This window comes from Etheostoma spectabile, chromosome 23 (assembly GCF_008692095.1).
Source record: "Etheostoma spectabile isolate EspeVRDwgs_2016 chromosome 23, UIUC_Espe_1.0, whole genome shotgun sequence".
In the NCBI taxonomy this organism is placed as follows: Eukaryota; Metazoa; Chordata; class Actinopteri; order Perciformes; family Percidae; genus Etheostoma; species Etheostoma spectabile.
This window is the reverse complement of record NC_045755.1, coordinates 5,027,246-5,050,191: the sequence shown is the minus strand read 5'-3', so window position 1 is coordinate 5,050,191 and position 22,946 is coordinate 5,027,246. Positions and strand designations below refer to the sequence as shown.

The 22,946-nt window shown below is 44.7% G+C and overlaps 1 protein-coding gene across 10 annotated transcripts in view; it reads right to left on the bottom strand.

The window, feature by feature from the left end:
• The window catches only part of sox5 (SRY-box transcription factor 5), a 260,812-nt gene that overhangs the window by 28,524 nt on the left and 209,342 nt on the right, over window positions 1-22,946 (bottom strand). For 7 of the 10 annotated variants that reach the window (XM_032504960.1, XM_032504955.1, XM_032504964.1 and 4 more), the window contains 4 exons: window positions 16,649-16,735; window positions 11,764-11,936; window positions 10,486-10,554; window positions 1,411-1,537 (listed from right to left, as the gene is read on the bottom strand). In XM_032504960.1, coding sequence (XP_032360851.1) covers window positions 1,411-1,537; window positions 10,486-10,554; window positions 11,764-11,936; window positions 16,649-16,735 — 456 coding nt within the window. The remainder of the gene's footprint in view (window positions 1-1,410; window positions 1,538-10,485; window positions 10,555-11,763; window positions 11,937-16,648; window positions 16,736-22,946) is intronic. The other 3 variants (XM_032504965.1, XM_032504957.1, XM_032504961.1) reach the window with 2 other exon arrangements.

Below are 22,946 nucleotides of genomic sequence, written 5' to 3'. Positions count from 1 at the left end.
CCAACAAAGATGGAACAGAAGTGAGATGTCTCACTCTGTTGCTAAAACAGAGAGCTCAACACACCGGGTGAAAGAGGAGCTGCAGCAATGTGCAGTACAACAAAAATATGGTGTTTTCTGAAAATTAAACCACATTCTGATATAATCTCTAAATACAATTATGAACCTTAAGATGAGCATAATATGAGCACGTTAAGCAAACAAGTTAGAAATAAAAGTAAAAAAAAAGTAAAAAAGAAACTTTCAGCTTTTGAAGTAAACAGTACAGTACCCAAAATTGCAATGCTGTTAATTTTCAATATATCCTCACTTAAGGGAAACTTTTATCTTTTGATCTAACATGTTCAAACACTGTTCAAAGTGCTCCAACTGTGCACAGATATCCATAATGTGTGGATAAAAATATATTCATATCGTTGAAGCTATGAAGCGCTGTGAGAATATGTCGAAGCACAATGCTACACATGTCCTATTTAGAGCTGCAGCACCAAACTACATCAACTCACAACAACTTTGAAAGTTGCCAGAGAGTTTTCTCAGGGGCGGCTCAGCCTGGCGCAGAGTGCTAGTCCGGTTGGAGTTGGCGGAGGCAGTGAAAAGACAAGCCCACCACTTGACAGGGTATTTACGTGGGCAGTGGGCGTGGGTGAACATGGCACTAATTAAAATGGAATGGACTTGTTTGGGAAGCTGTGAAACTCTAAGGGGGAGCGGGGCTGTGCTCGCACGAGCTTGTGTGCACGTTTGCATATCTGTGTCGAAGTATTTTTTTGTGTGTGTTTGTGATATCACAAAGCATTCTCTGGCTGCCTGGACGTTTGTGTGTGTCTATGTGTGTAAGTGTGTGTGGGCTGTGTTGGATACATGTTCTGGCTGCTTCCCGTGTTAATGTGAGGAGAACCTGGGGCAGGTCACATTACCACAACCCCCTCTGCTATCCCCCCCACCGCGCATTTATTCCCAGCATCCCCTGGCAAGCACCCACCTCTCTCTCTCTCTCTCTCTCTCTATCATGGTAAACAACACATTGCCACACAGCCGGAGCGTGATAGCCAAAAACAAAAAAAAAACATGTCCTGCAGGATGCCTGTATTTTGTTGCTTTTATGCATAAAAAAAGACAAGACAAAAGGATGGAGCCAAAAGGACTGAGCGAGAGAGGAGCGAGGAAGATAAAGAGAGAGAGTGTAAACAGGAAGGGTGTATTTGGACTGTTTTTTTCTATTAAGAGAGAGATGTTGTTGTAGGGGCGAGCTTGTCTTTTGGAAAACGATCCGACTCCTTGTGTGGGAAAAAACGGTCAGACTCTACCTTGCTTGGTGAAAAAAAAGAGTTGCAACATCACACATAAAAAGTACTTTTACACTGAAAGTTGCACCTTTTTAAGAGTCTATGTGTGGATGTTACTCACTGCAGCCAGGCTTGTAGTTGAAGCCAGGGGGCATTAGGAAGCCTTGCTGGGCTGCCGCCGCTGCCAGAGTCCTCTGGTCCGGAGGAAAGACGGGAATCATCAGTGGAGGGAGTTGGCCCTGGACCTGCTGATGAAGGCGCAAGAAGAGACGGGGGAGGGTGGAAAAGGAGCAAGGAAGGAAAGGTAAATGGAGGAAAAGAGGTAGAAGGGAGGAAAATGAGAAGAAAACATGAGCACCATTGGCATCACTTTCAGTAACCACCGATAGACACAATGCTAACAATAGTGCTGTGTAATGTGTGTAACTGATTCCAGGACATCCTTAAGTGTCATTCTGAAGACAATTACATCTGAATTATATCGTAATCGTTTCTCATAATCATATGCATTCAGGTTCACATACATATATTCATGGCGTACTACATATGGAACACACAAATGACATCCGTCTGCAAAGACACTAATAAAGTCTCACGCATGGACGCACGGACGCGCGCACGCACGCGTACACACACACGTACACACACACACACACACACACACACCATTTTCTGGACCCAAGTCATGAGAACAGTTCACTAAACTCGCACAACAGCTGGCCTTTTCCTTTTATTTGGAAGATGATGTTCTCTCCATTCTCCCCATATCAACCCCCTCAACAACCCAAACACACACAACATATCTCTGCGCGCCCGTCGGCAGAGAGCCATACGACTTCACAAGGTTTCCAGGATTTTAAAAGGAGAAGCAGAAAAAAGCTCCTCCGATGGGTGGCTTTGGCAGAGACAACAGGAGAGGAAGAGAGAGAGAGAGAGAGAGAGAGAGAGAGAGAGAGAGAGAGAGAAAGAGAGAGAGAAGGAGAGAGAGACAGAAAAAGAGAGAAGTAGGAGACAGATGGTTGCACTAAACAGCGTTCTGCCAAAAACAACGTACAAAGACTTGCGTGTGATGGACTGACTGACAGTTTGAGAGGAAGCATAGGAGAAGATGAGGAAAGGAAGTGAGGGAGAGTGGAAGAAGGTGAGACGAGGAGGAAAAGAAGGACACTTATCAAGCTGTGAAGCCTAGATGTAATGATGGTATGATGTAGAAAGCACGCATATGAAGAGAGGGAAGGAACTCAAGCCAAATTCTGTTCAAATTTTCCAAAAAGTCAACCCAAGAAAATCAATGTGTTGGATTCAACAAGATTGCATACTCAACAGAGCCCCAGTAACTCTTTAGCTACAGTACATTATGTTATTTTAATTAACTTAGTTGGAACATGCAATGTGGCGTTTTCATTGGCCACCAGTTTTGCTTTTTGAGTCTTTGGGCATGGTAAAAATACAACAATGCTACGCCTACATTGTAATGGAAAATTATTAAACAAAGAAGAGGCGAATCTTGCAATGTAATTATTTATAAACGCTTATCTTTTTGTACTTTTTACACCACATACAAAAAAATACCTTAAAACAGGTGTATGGGTCTAACTATAGACAAAAGTGTTGTAGTTACATCTGTGATGTCTTTTGGGACTTAATGAGATTCAACCTTTCTAACCAATTCACAGGTTGCTTGTTTGTTTCTTACAAGTACTCTTCAAAATATACTTCCACACAACTCCTGTGCAGCAGAGAAAGACGTGAATTTGATTTTGGACAAGAATACAGGGCATTTGACAGAGAAAGCTCCTCCAGAACCTGTTTTCAAAGGCTGACTAATACTTCACATGGCGAGTAAACTGAACTGCATGCATAAAATTGGGGCCCCTTTAAATCAAATCGCTAAATGGGTCTTTTGGCCTTTGACCTGTTTTCCAGGTTGCAAAGCACTTTGCTCCCACTTTACAAGTCATCGCCTTTCTCCTCCTCCTCCTGCCTCTCTTATTTTGCCATGAGGGCAGCGGGGTAATGGCCGAATAGGATAATGGGCAGGTAAAAGCTGTTTGATGTGAGAAAATTGATCTGGAATGATGGAAATGGCTGTACAATCACAAGCATGCGGCAGTGGCGCGGTACAATCAGGTAATATCTCAGAGATATGGACACTTAAAGTGCTTGAGACAGAGGGACAGAGAGACAGAGAGACAGAGAGAGAGAGAGAGAGAGAGAGAGAGAGAGAGAGACTGAGTCTCTCAGTGCTAACAGCGCTCCCAGCTTTCCCTGCATGTGTGTATACTCAATTTTCCCTGGGCGTATGCATGCTTGTGTACTGTAAATACCTATGTGTGTTTGTGTTACTGTGTGTGTGAGCGTGTCTCCTCCTCCCCCTCCGCCTGCTCCTGTGTGTCGGCATGCGGCAGCCAGCAGCACTGTAATCAAACTATCACAGCACAGGGGAATACAGCTCTCTTCAAGCGGCTCCTGTTTCCCCCTTACACCAAAAACAATAATTACTTCACCATTTTGGTTAACCATAAACCACCGTGCAGCCTGTGCTGCGCGATCAGAAGGGAGAGGCGTTCCAGTGCGTTGCTCGGACAGGACCCCCGCGGGGACAAATCACAGACAGAACAGTTCCGCTTTGCCTTTCAGGCATAATTGGACATATGCTGGAGTGGAGCTGGCTAGCAATACTGTAATGTACCGTAGGGAGGAGAGGAGAGGAGAATGAAGAGGATAGGAAAAGGGAGAGGAGAGGAAAAGTCTGTGGCAGCTGTAATACCGGTACAAACATAGAAGCACTGGCACATACAGTATATTGTATGACGGCTGTCTGTGTATGTGCAGATGGCTTTGCTTTCTTTTATTACAAATGAAAATGAAGATATCGTATAATGTCTTCTCCTCCCTATATCTGTCTCATTTTTGATCTCATAACAAAAAGACTGCACACAATAAGAATATATTAATCAGCCTACAGAACTGTACAGAACTGTACTCTACAGAGGCTTACAATACATGTAAGCATCCACAATGGGATAAGAAGATCAAGCAACAGAAAAAAGGCAAGAAAGAGACACAAAAGAAGAAAAAAACCCGGAAATGTGTAGAGAGAATGAAAGACGGAGAATGGTTTATGGAGGATCATTCCCTACCATATGGAGCAGTTATAATAGTTGGAGAGTTGGATATATGTGTAACAGCTGTTGAGCTGATGAGCAGCAGCACTTGCCTACCATGGTCACTGCTGCACGCACGAACGCACGCACGCACACACGCACGCACGCACGCAAGCATAAGGCAGAAAACATTGGTCAGAACAAGTTGAGTGAAACTGTGAGAAACACGGAACTACAAAAACTGTGTGTGCGTGTGTGTGTGTGTGTGTATTGAGGGTGTCCACCCGCTGATCATATGATATGGGAGAGTCTCCCTCATCATGGCCCCCTGTGCATTCCTCCCTATTTACATTGATTTAACATGTACAAAATGACTTAATCTGATATTTCTTCTCATATTGGATGTAAAATAATGCAATACCTTAAATTGTATTATGAGCTCTGTGTTCGCCTCGTGATCATAGAGTAAACTTTGAAACCAAGTGGACGACAAGAGAGGGAGATATAGCTCTCCCAAATCAGAGAATTGGAATCAGAGACAAAGAGATGCATTGACAGGAAAAAAGAAAAGCCTGTGAAAGAAAGTGAGGGCGAGAGAGAAAGAGATAGGGAAAGTGAGAGCGAGGCCGGAACTACAGTATCAGACAATCTCCAGATCCCACATAAAGGGAAAAGGCACATCTGAAACAGCCGGTGCTTTGGGGAATAAATCACTCCTCAGCTTCTCTTTCACATCAGGCCCAACGCGAACATGAAAACCTACAACACACAGACAAAACATCACACTGCTGCTACTGTAGGCTGCCGACGTGCTCCCCTTTTTATCTGTAAACCCCTTCTCCAGATCCAAAAAAGAAACCTGAAACAAACAAAACTGGAACTAAAATAACTAAAAGTCCTCTAATCAGTGAAACAAAGAAAAGCACTCATAATAGAAAAAACTCATAGATTATAGATATATATATATGGTTTTTCTATTATGAGTGCTTTCTTTGTTATATATAATATATATATATATGAAAGTGTGAAACTTTCACAGGGGGCAAAAGAGGACAGAAAGAAAAGAAAGAAAGAAATAAGTCAACAATCCACAATGGCAAGAGAACTTCCCAGGAAATAAAGAGCAGATAGAGCAAACAGAATGAACAAGAGAGGGAGAAAGAGAGACAGATAGGGGAGCAAGAGTTGGATAATTGGCAGCGAGTCGATGCTGCGTTCACCACGCGCCAGGCGGCACAGCTTGAACTTAAAGCGCCGCTGCGGCATAATGAAGATGTGGCCGCTAATTAACATATGGGGTGCGAAACAGGTTGGTTGGCACGCAGCACGCTAAAAACTCCAAGGTAAAGTTATTATTGGGGAGTAATTAGCTCTATGAAGTTAATGCGTCGAACAATAGCTGCCAGCGCCGCACAATATGGCTCACATTTGAGCGTGGAAAAAAATAGCCCCCGCTAAAGTGCGAGTCCCACAGCTAAAATCTGTTGGCGACCATATGCTCCGGCAATTAATGTAAGACCTGGATGACCTATTGCTAAAGAAGGGACGTGCTAGCGACAGAACCAATAATTAATTTGGAGAGAGAGGGAACAAGAGAGCGGGAAAAAAAAGAGAAAGAGAGAGAGAGCGAGAGCGAGAGCTGGCTTTTAATATTAGCCCATTAACTTTCTATGGACAGGGGCTATTAGAGGCCAGCCTGCTGTGAATGTAGGGCCATGGTTCATGTCCCAATGACTGCAATGGCTGGGATTCATTCACACACACACACACACACACACAACACACACACACACACACACACACACACACACACACACACACACACACACACACAAAAAAACTCACACACTTTTCTCTAATGTACTCACACACAGGTGTGTGTGAATGTGTGTGTGTGTGCACATCAACCGATAAAGTGCGTAAGAAAAACACAAATTACACTGGTTGCGGTGTAATGGGAGTGATTAAACAATTACACAGGCAATTGGGTTAGCTGCTCCTATGCACAGAGTACAGAGGTGCTGGTGTATGTGTGTATGTATGTGTGTGTGTGTGTTTGTGGTTTACTGTACATATGTGTGAAATTAATGAAAAGCTTTTTAGAGTTTTTGCTTTAGTTTTTCTGTTTTTGTCGCACAGAATTAAAAATATTCAACATGGACAAAAGCTTGTACTTATGACTGCAGCAGGTAATACACTTGGAGGTGTGTGGGTTTGTGTGGTTGTGGGCCTGTGAAATTGAGTTACCAATGTAGGTTAGCCTTAATGGTGTGCTTGTTATCTGCTGTCGCCAGCGCGTCTGGCCTCTCTTAAACTAGTCAAAGCATCAGGTGGCTTTACTCATTTTCTGATTCTTTCTCACTCCTTCTCTGTCTGCTTTGCTGTCTCCCAGCTACAGCAACAACGGTTCTTGTTGGGAAGAAAGACAGCCAGCACAGACACACACTTGTCTGTGTGTGTGTGTGTGGTTAGGTTGAGTGAGTTTTGATTCATTAGACAGGACACACTCATGTCCCCTCATCCCTCTGTTTCAATGTACATCGGGAGTGTTTGTGCCGCCTCTATTCTATGAAAAATGTGTGCACGCTCTCAAGGTAAGCCCTGAGCTGCTCGGCAGGTGAGCTCCTTTCATCCCCGTTGCGCTTCCCCGCACAGCGGCAACAGTCGTCCCTGGCAACACCGGAGGGAGCCTCGGAGACAAGTTGTTTAATTAGAATGAGAGAAGACGAGGGGCAAAGCAAAGGGAAGTCTGAGGAAATGTGCTCACCCCTTCGAGCTTAACAAGAAGGCCCCTAGCAGGGGGTAGGAGTGCATGTGTGTTTGTGTGTGTGTCTTTATGTGCACATATGCTCTTGTTTAGTTATTCTGTAGAGAGCAAGTTATGTTATCCCCTCACACTGAGCACAATGTATTCCATAGTCGGTATAATTATTCCTGGTGTTGTTTGGGTTTATGTTTAAGATTAGAGGAAAATCCAAGGTCAAGATTGGCACAAATTGAAAGCATCATAATGGATGCTAATTCATAGATAATTCCAGGTAGAATCAATTAGTGGGAGCGATAAAGTATCCAATCGCTGACTTCTGGAGAATAATGACTGGTGTGTGCATGTGTGTCCTGTATGTTAGCTTGTGTTGCTGGGATGCCGGCCTCTGTAAATTAACTTGCTTGTTTGTCTGCTTTTGCCACATTCGGCGAGTGCCCGTTGGCTCAAATAGCGGACGCTGACGCTCATATCACTAGCTTGATTTGGGTTTCAGGGTGAGAAAAAATAGAAAACCGGACGTGAGGACAATAAATAATTTGTCCTCCTTTTATAAGGGATGTGTGTCACTCTCCTCTCTTTTTCATGAGCTTGATTATTCGTTTCATTTCATCACCTCTTCCAAGTGGACAGTTGAAAGCATTCTTCACAGGTCTTTGGGGGGTTTGAGGCCTAACAAAGCCAAGGACACAGACACAAAAGATACACAAACACACACACACACACACACACACACACACACACACAAGAAGGGACAGCTGAACTCAGAGCCTCGTTAGGGGGAAATGCAATCACAAGGGGCTTATCATACAGACACAAAACACACACACACACACACACACACACACACACACAAACACACACACACACTGAACCTGGTGCCCTCTCTCTGGCAGGCCATTGTATTGTGGGATTCTGCGGACAATCTCTTCATGAATGATTAAGCAGTGTATTTCTCGACCAAGTCTTTGATGATGAGTGTGTGTTTGATCATCAGGCGAGTGTGCAGCGCTCTCTGTTACTGCTTGCGATAAGTGTGAAGGCCTATATTTTTGTATGTTTTGTTTGTGTGCACTTTGATGTGTGTGATATATGTGAATGTGTGTGTTTTTGCGCTCCTGTGACGAGCCCCTGTTGATTGTGTCCCTCTCTTAACGAGGCTGCCTACAGCTGCCCATGCTTGTGAGAAACTATTGTTGGGCCCGTTCAATGGAGAGACGCTTGTTTGGGAAAAGGTTGCAAAGTCATGGGAAAAGAGAGCTTTGTCTCCGCCGGGTCGTCAGGGAGTGAATCATGAGCAGACGTGTTTATAGCTTCTCACACACAGCTGCGGCGAACACACACACGCACGTATGTGCGGATGAAGAAATGGACGCTTCAGAATGCACAGTGAAATCCTCAGAACCAGACTTCTTTTTTTTGTCAGAGAGACAAAACACGAACCATTCAGAATTTGAACTCGCACAAAGCAAATAAACACAGCTGTGTTACAAAGAATCGTGGACACTCATAGACACACGTCTCGCATGCATGCTATCACAAGGTCTCTTATCACACAAACTGTGTATGGCTAAACTCTTGGGGGAAAGGGAATATGTGTGTGTGTGTGTGTGTGTGTGTTCCCTCTTGGACAGGGTGTCTCTTTATGATACAAAGCCTGGCTTTCTCAGCTCAAAATTCAGTGTCATCTGCTTTTACAAAGGCCTGGGCTATTCGTTCCAAGCCACCTGGACCAAGATAGAGGCTCCAGTGTAGCACTCAAAAGGACAATACCTCCATTTTTAAGTGTTACATATATACCCACCCATGGTCTCTGAAGCTTAAGACACAGATTCACATTCAAAGGGACTTTTCTTTTTTTTCTTACTCTGTCTACAATCTGCATTATTAGATCTGTTTAACATCTTGTTCATAACGAAGCCTTTGCAAATAAGGAGTCAACTAAGCTTGCATTTCCTAGTATTCCCTGTTGAAAGGAATTCTTCCTGCAGATGTCAGGTGATTGACAAAAAGCAGAGTGAAACATAATGAGTCCTCTACCGGGGGGAGAAAAAACAAGGTGAAGTTAAACCAAATGTGCTTAATTCTATGTACTGTACAACACCACATGTATTTGTATTTTATTTGTTTTAAAGATTTTTTTTCTGGGTTTTTCCCTTTATTAGACAGAGACAGTGGATATACATGTGAAAGGGGAAGAGAGAGCGATGAGGGATGACACGCAGCAAAGGGCCGTAGGCTGCATTCGAACCCGGGCCGCTGCAGGACTCAGTCAACATAGGGCGAGCGCACTTACACAGTGAGCTATAGCACGCCCATATATTTGTAGTTTTAGTTTTGTCATTTCTTATAACTGTGAAATACACACTGGAAAGCTAACAATCAGGGGTAACTATTTGACGTAACTCAATAGATTAACTTGAATTCATCTCATTATCATAATATGTTCAATTGCTCCATCAGTGACAGTACCACTGCTCTAATAAAAGAAGAATTTCTTAAATTAGTACCAAACATGGTTCTTAGTAACCACGAACCAACCTCAGACCTGAGTCAGGTTGGATCCAAATTATATTAAGTATAATTTGACCCAGGAAGGGTCCAAAAAAATCCAAGTGGACTTGCTATCAGCCCATGTGAGGAAAGAATGTGTTTGGCTAATAATAATGTCCGTTAGCTACCTTGTGCTTGCCATGGTAAACATATAAGGAGGTATAATGTGACCTAATTTAAGATTTCTTTGGCTAGAAGGTGAAACCACAGAAAGGGTTAACCTATTGTCAGTGTTTTTTTTAGCACCTTCCCGACCCCTTCTTGGCTTTTCTCACTGGCTTGGTTGCCTAATTTGAGTTTGTACAACGTTTGAGTTGTTTAAGCAGAGCCATTCTACTGCTCTGCCTGTGAACACACCCCTACCGCCACTCAAACACAATGGAATAAATATGAAAAAAGTGAACTTCCCTGTCAGCTTGACGTACAAACATTGATTTATATGATAAAGACTTAAAACGTACATACTATACTAGTGCTGATTTTTCCAACCACACTGACCACTTTTACGTGATTACACAGGTTGTGTCTGTGTGTGTCTGTGTGTGTGTGTGTGTTAAGAGGAGGAGTGGCTAATGTTAGTCAATCCTGATTCAAGGTCCCAAATGCTGATGGCTGAGCAAAGAAAAGCTGCCACAATCACAATCACAACATTGCTTTTGTGGGCCGCGCAGACACACATTAGGACACATCCACACAAACACTTGGAAAGATACACACACATGGCTACACATGTGGATGGACACACACACACACACAGACACACCGGCCTCACCTGGATTTGTTGCTGCAGGAGGTTGATTTTGTGTTGCTGCTGCAGAAGCTGCTGCTGTTGTCGGGCAATCTGTGGATGGCAAACACAACACATTATTACAATGTATATGCAGTATGTTTGTGTGGGAGTGTGTGCATGTGTTGTCGTGTGTGTGTTTCGGTGTGTGTGCAGGGCCTGTGGGAGATGCGACACATCTGCAGGTCTCTGAGGCCCCAGTTGCACGACAGAGGGTCGATGCCTTGGTATGAAATATTAAAAAGCTTATCTCATCTGGACTCAGCCCACAGCCAAGTGGACAACTGTGTCACACCGACACACTTACTGACTGGGATGTTGTATAGTCCACATTTTGAATTCTAATCTATTAGTCAAAATCAATTTGGGGAGATTTTCTCACTTTTACACATTTATTTGCCTTCTTTTGAAATATCATTTTACTCCTGTTTTTTAAGCCTGCCTATTCTTAAGTGTTCACTCTACAGTGGCTCATAGAGTGGAAAAGAAGCCCAAGCATACACACACAGACTCAGTGCACACTGGTACGGGATGCAGCCAAGGGCACTGTAAGGCATTGTATTTATCACAGGTGATTTGTCCTTACAGCTGTGTTTCTTCATGTGAGTGTGTGTGTTTGTGCGCGCGATTGTGTGTGCGTGCGTGTGTATGTATGTGTTCCTTTTGCAAACCCAAGCTTCCCAGAAGCTAAAAAGCACAACAAAGAGGGAAACCCTTCTCTATGCAAATACCTGGCAGACTGTCGCCTGGGAGCTTGGAGTGTGTGTGTGTAAGTGTGTGTGTGTGTGTGTGGATGTCTGTAATACATCCGCTCTAACACTACATACCCTCAGTTTATTCCTGTGCAATGTCCCTGTGTTCATGTTGCCAAAGGCGAATGTCTCTGGCTGTGTGGAAGCTATACAGCTATACAGTGTGTGTGTGTGTGTGTGTTTATAACTTGGGACTCCAAATCAGTATCCAATCATGGGCCATTGTTTACTGATCAAGTACAATACATTTACAGGATTTTCCTTGGTGGCATTACAGTGGGGGAACTCTATGAAATGATTACTGTAACATAAGGTGGGATACCTAACAAATCTACAGATGGGGAAAATTGTTGAAAAGTGCTGGCTCAATTGGAAAGAAGCAATATAACAAATAGTTCAGGTGTTTTTTTATGTTGTGAATTACAGTCAGACTAAATGATTTTTTTGTTTCGTAGCGCAGACAGTTTACAATGTTTCAAAACGAAGCCCTTCACATGCAGTGCCCCTGTACCTGGTCCTGTTGCTGCTTGGCCAGCTCCATCTGCTGCCTTTGCTTCTCCATCTGCGAGGCGGCCAGCTTTTTCTGCTCTTCGTGGGCCGCCAGGAGCTGCTCCCTCAGGCTGCTCAACTGGCCAATCATGCCCATGAGTTGGCGCTCTTTCTCCGCCAGGCTGTCTGCAGTACCTATAGGGCGAGAGAGGGGGAGAGTGGAAGAGAGGGGTCAAAGGTGAGATGGTACTGAGATTTGTTTGAGGTTACGCCATGAAAGTTCTTTCATCTTTTAAAAGAAAGTCTAGCTGATCCTCCATAAAAGTGTTAATGAACAGTATGTGTCAGTCATTATACATACATATCATAGAAGAAGCTATAAGATATAAATGTGAGGGAAGCAAAAAGCTGAGATGTCATGCACTGTTCTTCTTATTCTTTAAGAGTTTGTCATGGCTATCCGGAGGCCCGAATGGATTGTGGGGCTGAGGTTAGAGGTCAGAGGCATGAAGAAGAGGGACAGAGGAGGAAGGAACAACAACAAAGCAGTTTAAAGCTATCCATGGCTTGTTGGTCAACCTAATATATGACTGGTAAGGGCCTCTGGACGGTAGGAGGGGGCATGTCAGCAGAAGGTGCATATGTGCGCTGCAGAGTTGTAAAACCAGATGTTGACTTATTTTCTCGGGCACAGAGGGCCAGCAGTGATTACTCAAGCCACATCCATCATTGCCTTTATTGCCTTATTGAAACAAAGAAAATAAATCTGGCTGAGGAAACACTCATAAACAGGCAAAATGTGGTGTTAAAGCAAATGTAAAATCTGAGTCATATTCATATGTTAAACAAACAAAAGAAATCTTCAACCAGGTTTGAAAATTACATTTCATGCTAAAAGTTAAAGTAAAATCTAAATGTATTTGACTGGTGCTGAATTCAACGTAAGTACAGAGATTGGTTTTTAGCTATCAAGCTATATTTTGTGACTGTGTAAGTGTGTGTGTGTGTGTGTGTGTGTGTGTGTGAAAGAGAGGGAAAAAAGAGAGAAAGAGAAAAGGCGAGTGTGTCTGGACTGTGTTTACTCTGCAGTCAGTCAACCTCCTGCTCACATTTAGCATGGCCTGACCTTTGACCTCTCAGATCCTGACATACCAGCTCCATTACACACACACACACACACACACACACACACACACACACACACACACGGCCTAAATCATTCAACAGGAATGGGTTAGAAAGAGGCACACCGGGGCACAATCAGTATGAGTGTGTGCACCCATGTCTGGTCTTATGTACCAATGTTTGCCTACATGCCTTTGTTGTGTGTGTGTAGGTGCATGTGTGGAATAGCACAATCCCCCATTGTTCTTCAGCTGCTACCTTTAACAGGGCCACATTCCTGCGCCAGACAAACCAGATGAGGAAGAGAGAAGGAGAGAAAGCGAGGGAAGCAGGGAGGAAAAGAAAGAGAAACAACGGGGGATGAAAGCGGGAGTCAGAAGAGCGGATGGCGGGGAAGAAGGCGAGGAGCCACGGCTTCTGACCTGCCCTTTGACCGCTCGAAAAGGTGAGAGCCATCCATTTGTCCTTACTGTTGGTAGCTGCCACCTTCTGCTACACCACCCCCCACCCTTCCCCCCGGACTCCATCCATCCGCCAACAATGAACAATAAAGGCAACTGTCGGGAGCACTGGCCGCTGGAAAAATAAACACGCCGCTGTCCTAACTCACAGACACCCTTTGTAGAGCCAGAAAGTGTGTTGTTGTGTGTGTGTGGTGTGTGTGTGTGTGGGTGTGTGTGTTTGTGGTGTGTGTGTTGTGTGAGCATGCTTGTGTGTGTGTTTGTGTGTGTGTAGCCGAAGCTGACCAAGACAAAAGACGCCTTGGGTTAAAAACGTTAGCCTGTTCAATGGGGGGGGGTGAAGGTGGGGAGGAAGAGGCAAGGGGGAGAAAAAAAAAGATAAAGGGGGTTGCAAAGTGAAATGATGGATCAAAGGAGTCTTTCTTGTAGGGCGTTTCGTTTTGGGGTTAACCCCCCTTTACACACACACACACACACACACACACAACCACCAAAAACACACACACACCCACCACCACACACACACACACACCACACACACACACACCCCACACACACACACACCAACACCACACACACAGACAAAAATTGGGTACTCTGTGCAAAACAGTGTGTCTTGAGGTGAGGGACATTCCTTTAAGCAGCAGCCGGTGTGAGTTAGGTGTGTGAAAAATGAAGACAAGGCGTCTATTCTCTATCTACAAGCTGCTCCCAACCCCCTCTCAGCTGTGGCTCTTTCACAGTAAACCAGAGTCTTTCAAAGTGGAACACTCCAAGAAAATAATACGCTTCCTAACTGAGACGCATTTACAACTCTCCCCCCCCCCCCGCTCGCTTCCTTCTCTTACCCTCCTATTCAGACTTTCAGAATTTTTGCAGTCGCCCCATAAATCAGCTCGCAGCGGCTTGTTTCCTCAGCTGCTGCGAGGCAGGCAGGGCGGATCGATAACTGGTTTCCTCCATCGGTTTGCACACATTCCTCCTTAGGCAGATTGCCGCGGCTTGTGCTTACCTACAGACCTGTCGAACAAACACCAACTCTCTTTCTGTTTCTCCTCGCACACACCCGTGCAGGGCGTAATTAACCAATTTGTAACAATGTAATACTTGTCACCGTGTTGCAGTGCTAATTAATGACCCCGGCTGCATTGATAACCCGTCCCCCGGAGAGGAGGGAGGAGCGGGGATGAGATGGCTGAGGGGGCAGGGAATGAGGAAGAGAGAGGAGAAGAAGGATAAGACACAGTCATGATGGCGGAGGAGAGAAGAAGGGAGGAGAAGAGAAGACCGAGGTAGACAGAAAAAAACTGTCTGAAACTATAAGAGGTAAATTTGGAAGTATATTTACAAGGACACAATAACTCAATTACTGTATTTAATCAAATTAAGTAAGATTAAGGTAATAAAATTAAGGGTTGATTAAAGCACTTACTACATGATTTGGAATAACCTGATTTTCCTAATAGTTTGCTTGATTTGTTTGACAGCGTCTTACTATTAGTGGCATTGGAGGTTGTGAATTTGATCGGAACCTTTAACCTTTATTCAAACCCAGCTAACCTTAAATTACAGTTTAGATTACGTTTCCAAAGACGTCAGGTATTCTGGGCAAAAGATTGAGAAAAATGTGCAAACAATCATGCGAAAGTCATCCAGAATGTTCCAACTTGAATCTTAGGGTTTCAATATTTCCCCCAGTGGGACAGTGCTGAGCTTTATCGGAGTGCTGAAACAAGCCAACACTGTATATAAAACACAGTGAGCAAAGAAGCATTAGGAGCAATTCTAAAGGAAAACAAGAGTTTGAGAGATATATCTTTCCTGTCACTCTACACTTTACAGATAGAGTAGGTCTAGACCATACCCTTTAATTTACAAAGACCCAACAGTTCTAGTAGTTCCCTCCAAAGCAAGCAACAAGTGCGACAGTGGCGAGAAAAAACTCCCTTTTAGGAAGAAAGCTAGCTATGTTTTGCTATGTAAACCGCATGGGGCCTATTTACCAATGCTGCTTCTCACTATGCAGACAAAGCGGGAGGCTGTGGCTCAAAATCACTTTGTTCCCCTAAAAAAAGCTCTTCAATGGAATTCGATGAAAAAGAAAAAGAAAAATAAGTCAAGGGATGCACTGACAAATGAGAGCAGCATACATACACACACACACACACACACACACACACACACACACACACACACACACACACACACACACACACACACAGACGTACACCGGGTAGAACACTTTTCATCATAGTTCCTAGTTCGGTTTCAATCACTAGCACAAGTAGTACGTCAACGCAGCAGACACAATATTTGTAAGCACTGTCAAGAAACACCTTGGGTACTTAACTGAAACACGCACACACTACACACACTCACACACTGACAACACACCACACACACACTTCTAATATTGCTCCCCAGCTGTTGGTGTGTGGTGCGCCAAGCGGGACGCCCCTATACAGAAATGTCAGCTCGGCAGGGAGCTGGGAAAAGGGGGTTTGATCAATGGAGCCCCAGCTCGACGTGCGATTGACGCTGTGCAGGCCGTCTTTGATTTACATTGATTGCGTTGGCTTGCCTAACTGAAGCTCAATACTGGAGGAGAACAGCGCTTGCCCTGGTAGTACAAGGAATAAAGCCAGGGGGATTCACCCCCCCCCCCCCCAATTTCTCTTTCTCTCTGGCTGACTTTTTTCCCCGTGTATTCACAGCGCAGCTCTCTTTTTGTTTTACTTCTTGCCCTCTGTCCTGCTCCGTCTGTCTCACTCTTGGATGTTAAGAAGCGTTGGTGTGGATAAAATGGGCAATTAACACTGAGATTAACACAGAGCTGATGGACTAGCAGGGACGTTACTTTTCAACATCCGTTTGGTTTTTCTTTTGCTTTTGAATATGTTTTTAAGATTTTGCTACTGGTTTTCCCCATCATGCTTGATATAAACAGGAAGTATAATGTTGCCATGGAGTCAGTGAGTTATGTAGGGGCTACAGCTGAACTGTTTTTATTTTTTATTCTTTTTAGCCTGCTATATATCTGATTGCATTTTGGTGACTCAGCACCATTAAAAAGTCATGTTGCATTAGCTACTAGCAGTTCTGCACTGCAACCATGGATACAGACAACATCCACCTGGATTTATTGATTAAGTGTCAGGATATGAAGTTTAAAAAAAGTATTTTTCAAGGTTTCTCTGTTGATATATGAACTTTATGGACTTTTTTCCTCAATGGACATCGGAGATGCATCTTATTAAGTTCAAAGGGTTAATTGCATTGAGCTCACTAGTTTAGTTTTGTCATTGTTTAATTGTACCATACCTTTAATATCCCCGATGTGCCCTGAGCCCATGGCCAAAAGTTTATCCTTCCAGTCCTTTGACAACAGCCTCTCAATGCTGGGGGCCTCTGTTTAGGGGAGGGGGAGGGTGGGGGCAGAGGAAAGAGAGAGAGAGGGATTCAGTTGGCTGGCCAATATGACAATAAAGCTCATTTAAAGTCCATTTGCTGTAATAAAGGCAGCGGCAGCTCAGCCTAATGGCCGCATCAGCTGGAGAGAGAGGAAGAGAGGGAGGGTGGGAGAGAAAGGTGGAAAGAGAGAAGCTGATAATCGAAAGAGAGGAAATCCAAAGAACAAAAACAAAGTGAGCAAAAGGGAAAAGAGCGGGAGAGGCAATGCAAGATAAAGAGAGAGACAAGTGGAGAGGAGAGAGGGAGAGAAAGAGAGAGGCTTTTTCCCTCTTACCTGCTGCTAGAGAATCATTAGCCCTGTGGGCCCTGAGACAAAGAGGGCCTTAATGCACCCGCCACAATGGACACATTATCAGCTAGAGCTTTGTTTTCAACACACACTCCACCAACCCTTACACACAAACCCCTGCACAGCACACACATGTGCACACAAACCTGCAGGATCACTAATTACAATCCTAACTATAGTCATACTCACAACCACATCCACACACACATACACACACACACACACCACAACACACACACACCACACACACACACACCACACACCACCACCAGTGGGGCATGGAAAGTCACAAAAGAGCAAAACGCAAGGCTAGATTGAAAGCCTACATGTGAGTTCATTATCGCTAAGTACGCAACACCCACACACAAACTCACACACACAACACACCACCCACACACACAACCACACACACACACACACACACACAAACGCATACAGACATGCTGCCATCACCAGTCACCCTGTGACTGTTATGACATGAACAAAGAGGAAGAGGAAATGGACAAACGGAGACCAAAAGTGTTGAAGCAAACGGGTGTGGAGAGAGAGAGAGAGAGAGAGAGAGAGAGAGAGAGCTCTCTATTTTTACTCGGAGCCACCTGCACTTAGGATGCAAGGCCTTGCTAAGGAAAGAGGTTTTACACTTTGAGTGGGGAGATTCACCCTATCAGCCAACATAAACACATTTTAATGCACAAACACCTGCAAAACACACATTCACACACAACACATTCACTTGAATGAGCCCGCGCAATATATATATATATATATATATATATATATAGACACACTGACACAAACAAATCAGTAATTGCTGATGGCAGGCGAAAAGTTTGTATGTCCCTGGAAGTCGGATTTAAGAAAAACTGGTATGCGATAGCTTCACCAACACGCACACACACACACGCGCACACACACACGCACGCACGCACGCACCCACATAGTGAGAGAGATGTCCGGTGTGTTGAGCTGACCAGCTTAGCACGTTTTCTCCGCCACTAATAAGAGAGTCATGTACGCGGACACACACAGCTGCCACATTCAGCAACAAAATCAGAGTACTTTTAACCCTCATCCAAACACATAATGCAGTGCTTTGCCCAAACTTCCTTCTTTTTTCCACTTCATTGCTCTATTTATTTCTTCCTGCAAAGGCGTGGCGAGATAAGAATGAGAAACCACCAGGAGATTTTCAAGATTTCAAATGACACGATCACGGACAAACAAGGATACATGCAAGACAGTGGGGCCACACAAAGCATTGCAGCGTGTCCTACATACTGTACCTTAGTTTGTGTGTGTGTGTGTGTGTGTGTGTGTGTGTGTGTGTGTCTGCAGCCTCCCCAGATGCCTGAATCAGGTCCTCTGGCTTCAATACAAGAGCACTCACGCTCCGTTGGGCGTGCAAACACACACCCACAAACACCCACAAAAACACACACACCCACTCCAACACCCACACCCACACCCACACACCCACACACACACACAGTATGACGCGAAAGATCAATGCTGCACTTCGAGGCGGTCTCATTCTTTCTATTTCTCATCCCTCACTCACTCTTGCTTTTTAAAATCCTTCCACCCGTCCTTGGACTCTGGCTGGTGTGTCCTTGCATTTTTTCTCGACACTGCCACTCAGCTAGTCAGTTAGTCAGTTTCAGCGCTGCGTCCCCTGATGTGCACTAGTGCTTTCTGTCAGAAGGCACAGTAGCCTTCAGGGAAAAGGTTAGCAGTGGGATGAAGGCGGGAGAAAGACTGAGACAGACAGAGAATCTGTTGCAATAACAGTGAGGTTTGGAAAGAAACCTGCATAGAGAGGAAGAAAGAGTAGAAGAAAGAGTGTGCTCCTGTGTACCTCCTCCCCCCCGACAGCTGTCTCACCATCACCCCAACAGGTGCTATTAGCCCCTGGCGATCCCCTTCTCTCTCTCTCTCCCCCCCCCCCCCCCCCCTTCTCTCTGTCTCTCACTCTCATCTCTCCCTCCAGCCCTCTCTCCCTCAACAATGACAGAGGCTTTTAAGCCAAAGAGCTTTGACAAGTGAGAGGGAACAACAAATGGCAGTGTCGCCTGTTCTCTTTCCCTTGCACTCCCTCTCTGTCTCCATCTCCTAGTTATTATTTTTATTTATTAACAGGGCTGCAGTTATTGTCCCCAGTGACAGGCCGGGGCCACTTTAACTATTAATAAAAGCCAAGAGGCTCTTTCATTGTGTGGCGGATGGCAAAATGGAAGGATATAGGCAAGAGGAGTGGAGGGGAGAAGAGAGAAAAGAGGAGAAGAGAAGAAGAGTTGGCATGCTGCAGCTTTTAGTGAGATGTTGATTGATGTAGTGAACACTATGGGAAATGAACCCTCACTGTCACCCATGATAAACACGCACGCACGCACGCACGCACGCACATAAGCTTGTGCATTGGTTAAAAGATGTGTTTGGATATCCTGAAACTGAATTCACAAAAACCCTCCCCTCTGTTATGCTTTAGCTTCTCATCATGGTTGTTAGTGCATTAGGATACTTTCAACTGCCAAGTGCATTTCCTTGTTTTCATCTTTATATCAGAACAGGAAAATGGCCACCATTACCTGACACTGCACAACAATAACAACCTGCCTGCTGCAAATCAACTCTTGAAAGACTTTTTCCACTTCTCTCAAATTCAAGGATTTATTTGCTTCAGGCCAGCGTGATGGAAATGCACCTGATTTTTTGGTCTGCAGTATTTCAAAAGTGTTCTTTTTTTATTTTATAAAAACTGGACAGTTGGATGGAAACACAGCAAGCGTCTACTACTGCCAATTAAGGCCAAATATCACATAATAAAGGTGGACAGCACAACACTTTCCATGAAAATCAGCGCAGCTACTCCCTGTTCTTCTGACACATAGGACGTGTGTGTGTGTGTGTGTGTGTGTGTGCGTTCTGTGAAGTAAGCGGGTGGAGTTTGGTGCCTACGCAGGGGTGTGGTCCGCATAGTTTCAGGGTGGGGTGTTGGGAGCTGAGGGCAAAAATGAATGGGTGAGGAGAGGAAATGAACAGAAGCAATAGGAGAGAGGAAGTGTAAGGCACATAGGGCAGTAAAGGAGTGTGGGAGTGTGTGTGTGTGTGTGTGTGTGTGTGTGTTTGGGGCGTACATGTCAACCCCTTGAAATGCAGTTTCCCCACCTTTGTTTTCCCTCTTAAGTAGCTTTAACGTTGGAAAAGTTCTATTCTTCCAAACATTTGTATTATGTGTCAGCTTGTTCCAGCTCCTAATTAAAGCTATATGATGTTTCCACTGGATAAAAAATTAAAAACACGTTATTAATCACTTTTGGGGCATTAATGGGACATTGGAAACTTTGAAAAAACATCCTTCCTTATTTTGACTGTCTGGTTTTGAAAGTACGACAGTGAATAGAGCTTGTTGTATTTTCATAGGAAAGCGCATTAATTCATCTGAGGGTGACGTTCCCATTCTGATCCCGCACGGCGGCGAGAGGGATTCTGGGAAAAGCAGAGGGGGGAAAACGCTGACAATAACTCTGGAATCGTCGGCTATTATCTTGGCTCATTGGCTCAAACGGAGTCAAGCTGCTGCCCTGCAGCCGAGCCAAAACAACCCAGTCCACCTGCCGAGAGAAAGAGAGAGAGAAACTCTGTGTGTGTGTGTGTATGTGTGTGTGTGTGCGTGTGTGTGTGTGTGTGTGTGTATGTGTGTGCTAGAGCGAGCCCCCAACCGGATTTTGGATCCACAGTAAGCTTTTGGTTCAGAAGCTGCTGGAGAGAGAGAAAGTGAGACAGAGAAAGAGAGACAGAGAGAGAGATGAGAGGAGACTCAACTTCAGTCCAGCTCGTCCCGACCAACCTCACAAACAATACCATCTCTCTCTCTCTCTCTTTTTCTCTCTCTCTCTCTTGCTTCCTCACTCCCTTTCTATTTTTCACTCAGACGTTTTGCCCTGAGTCACCACAAGCGGCCAGCTCTATTTTTCCTATTATCTCATATTTGTGAAGCCTGGAGACCTTTATGGGAGAAGGGAGGGAGGGATGGTGAGGAAGAGGAGGAGGAGGGGGAGTTTGTGGAAAGAGAGCCCGAACCCTTGGGTGCACAACAAAGGGACCTCTGTGCCAGCGCCAGGCCCAGCCGGGCTCAGAGGAGGGTGGAGGATGAAGGAGGACGAAGACGAGGAAAAGGAGGAGGAGGGCCCACAGGAAAGGGCCCTGGCTTGGGACCCGTGGACGGCCCTTATATCCCGAAAAACAGGCTCCACATTGACTCGGTCCTTGGCAGCCATGTGGAGGGCTCCAGCTACACCCCCCCCCCCTTTTCCTTCTCCGTTCTTCTCCTCCACCTCCTCCCCCAAACTGAGCAGGGGGTCAGCATGATAAGCCAATTATCCAAGCACTGGTGGAGTTTGTCTAAGACTGCCACCCTGAACACGTGAGTATTGAGATGGACGAGGATAGACAGGTGAGAGAGGGAGTGGAGAGAGAGAGAGAGAAGAGGGCGGAGAGAATGATTGGATGAGAGAGAGTGTAGAGAGTAAGTGGGGAGGAAAGAGTAGAGCTAGAGGAGAAGAGAGATTAGGAGAGAGAGAGAGAGAAAGAGAGGAGATGTTTGTGCTGACTTCTGGGGTGAAAACACATTAGTTTGCGGCCATGACAGAGACAGAGAGAGCATGCTTACATGTGATCTAAAGATTAGATTATACCAGTCATGTTAACACCTTAAGCAGGTTATCTTAACTAAATTACAGTCAAAATTTGGAAGGAATTCTTCATGGTGAACAATAGAACCCAAATAGGTCTGTCCACATTTTTTTGAACCTCTAACCTGGCTTACAGAAGGAGGGAGAAAGAAACATTTGTGTACTCAAGGTGGTCTAAAGCTGGGCTAAACTATTGTTTTAACACTTCACCATATGCAACTGTCACTGCTGTAATGAATACTTAAGCGTTACTTTTTCAATATTATGAGGTAACTTAAGTCTTACAGTAGTTAGATGTAACAACTTCAACAGACTTGATCATCTACATTATGGAGATGCTCAATGAAAAAGGCAGCATTTGGAATACAACTCCTCACTTATTTACACTCTCTTGATACTGTAGCTTCTGCTTTTCAGTCTGGCTATTCCCCTCGCACTGAAGGCACCAACATACTCCATTACCAAATGATGATGTTGATATTTTGATGATCAATTCATGTCTGGTTGAGCTGGGCCATGTGTCTGGACACATTTTCATCGATTCCTTCTAAAGACGGTCCAATCGTTTCCAAAGCGAAGGGGGCCGTGCCAAGATTACGGGCAATCTCTTGTCCAAAAAAATTAATAAATAAAAACAGGGGCACTATGCGGCAAGTTGAGAGAGGAAAAAAGAGATTGAGAGGGAGATGTATCAAAAAGCTTTTTGTCCAAACCCACCTCGCACCACCACCTCCGCAAGGTTAGCCGCTAACAGTACCAATTACTGGCTGGTTGTTGGGGAGAACAGCGCTTGGCAACAGTTGCTGCGGTGGCCGGGCCTCTGTGTAAACACTAAAATCCTTCTCCTCCTCCTCCTCCTTCTAACTTTATAGCCCTCCCAGTGCTCCCAGTTTCCCATTGAATCAGAGGATCGCGATGAGAAAGAGTCAGAAAGAAACAGAGAATGTGCATTTATATATAATACTGTGTGTGTGTGTGTGTGTGTGAGTGTGTGTGTGTGTTAGACTCCCCGGTTGGTCTCTAGGTCTACAGTGACTTTTAATTCAGAAGCTGTTCCAACTTTAGTTATTAATAAACACCCAGACCACTAGTCAGGCTAAGGGGACCCTTTCTCTCTCTCTTACACACACACACACACACACACACACACACACACACACACACA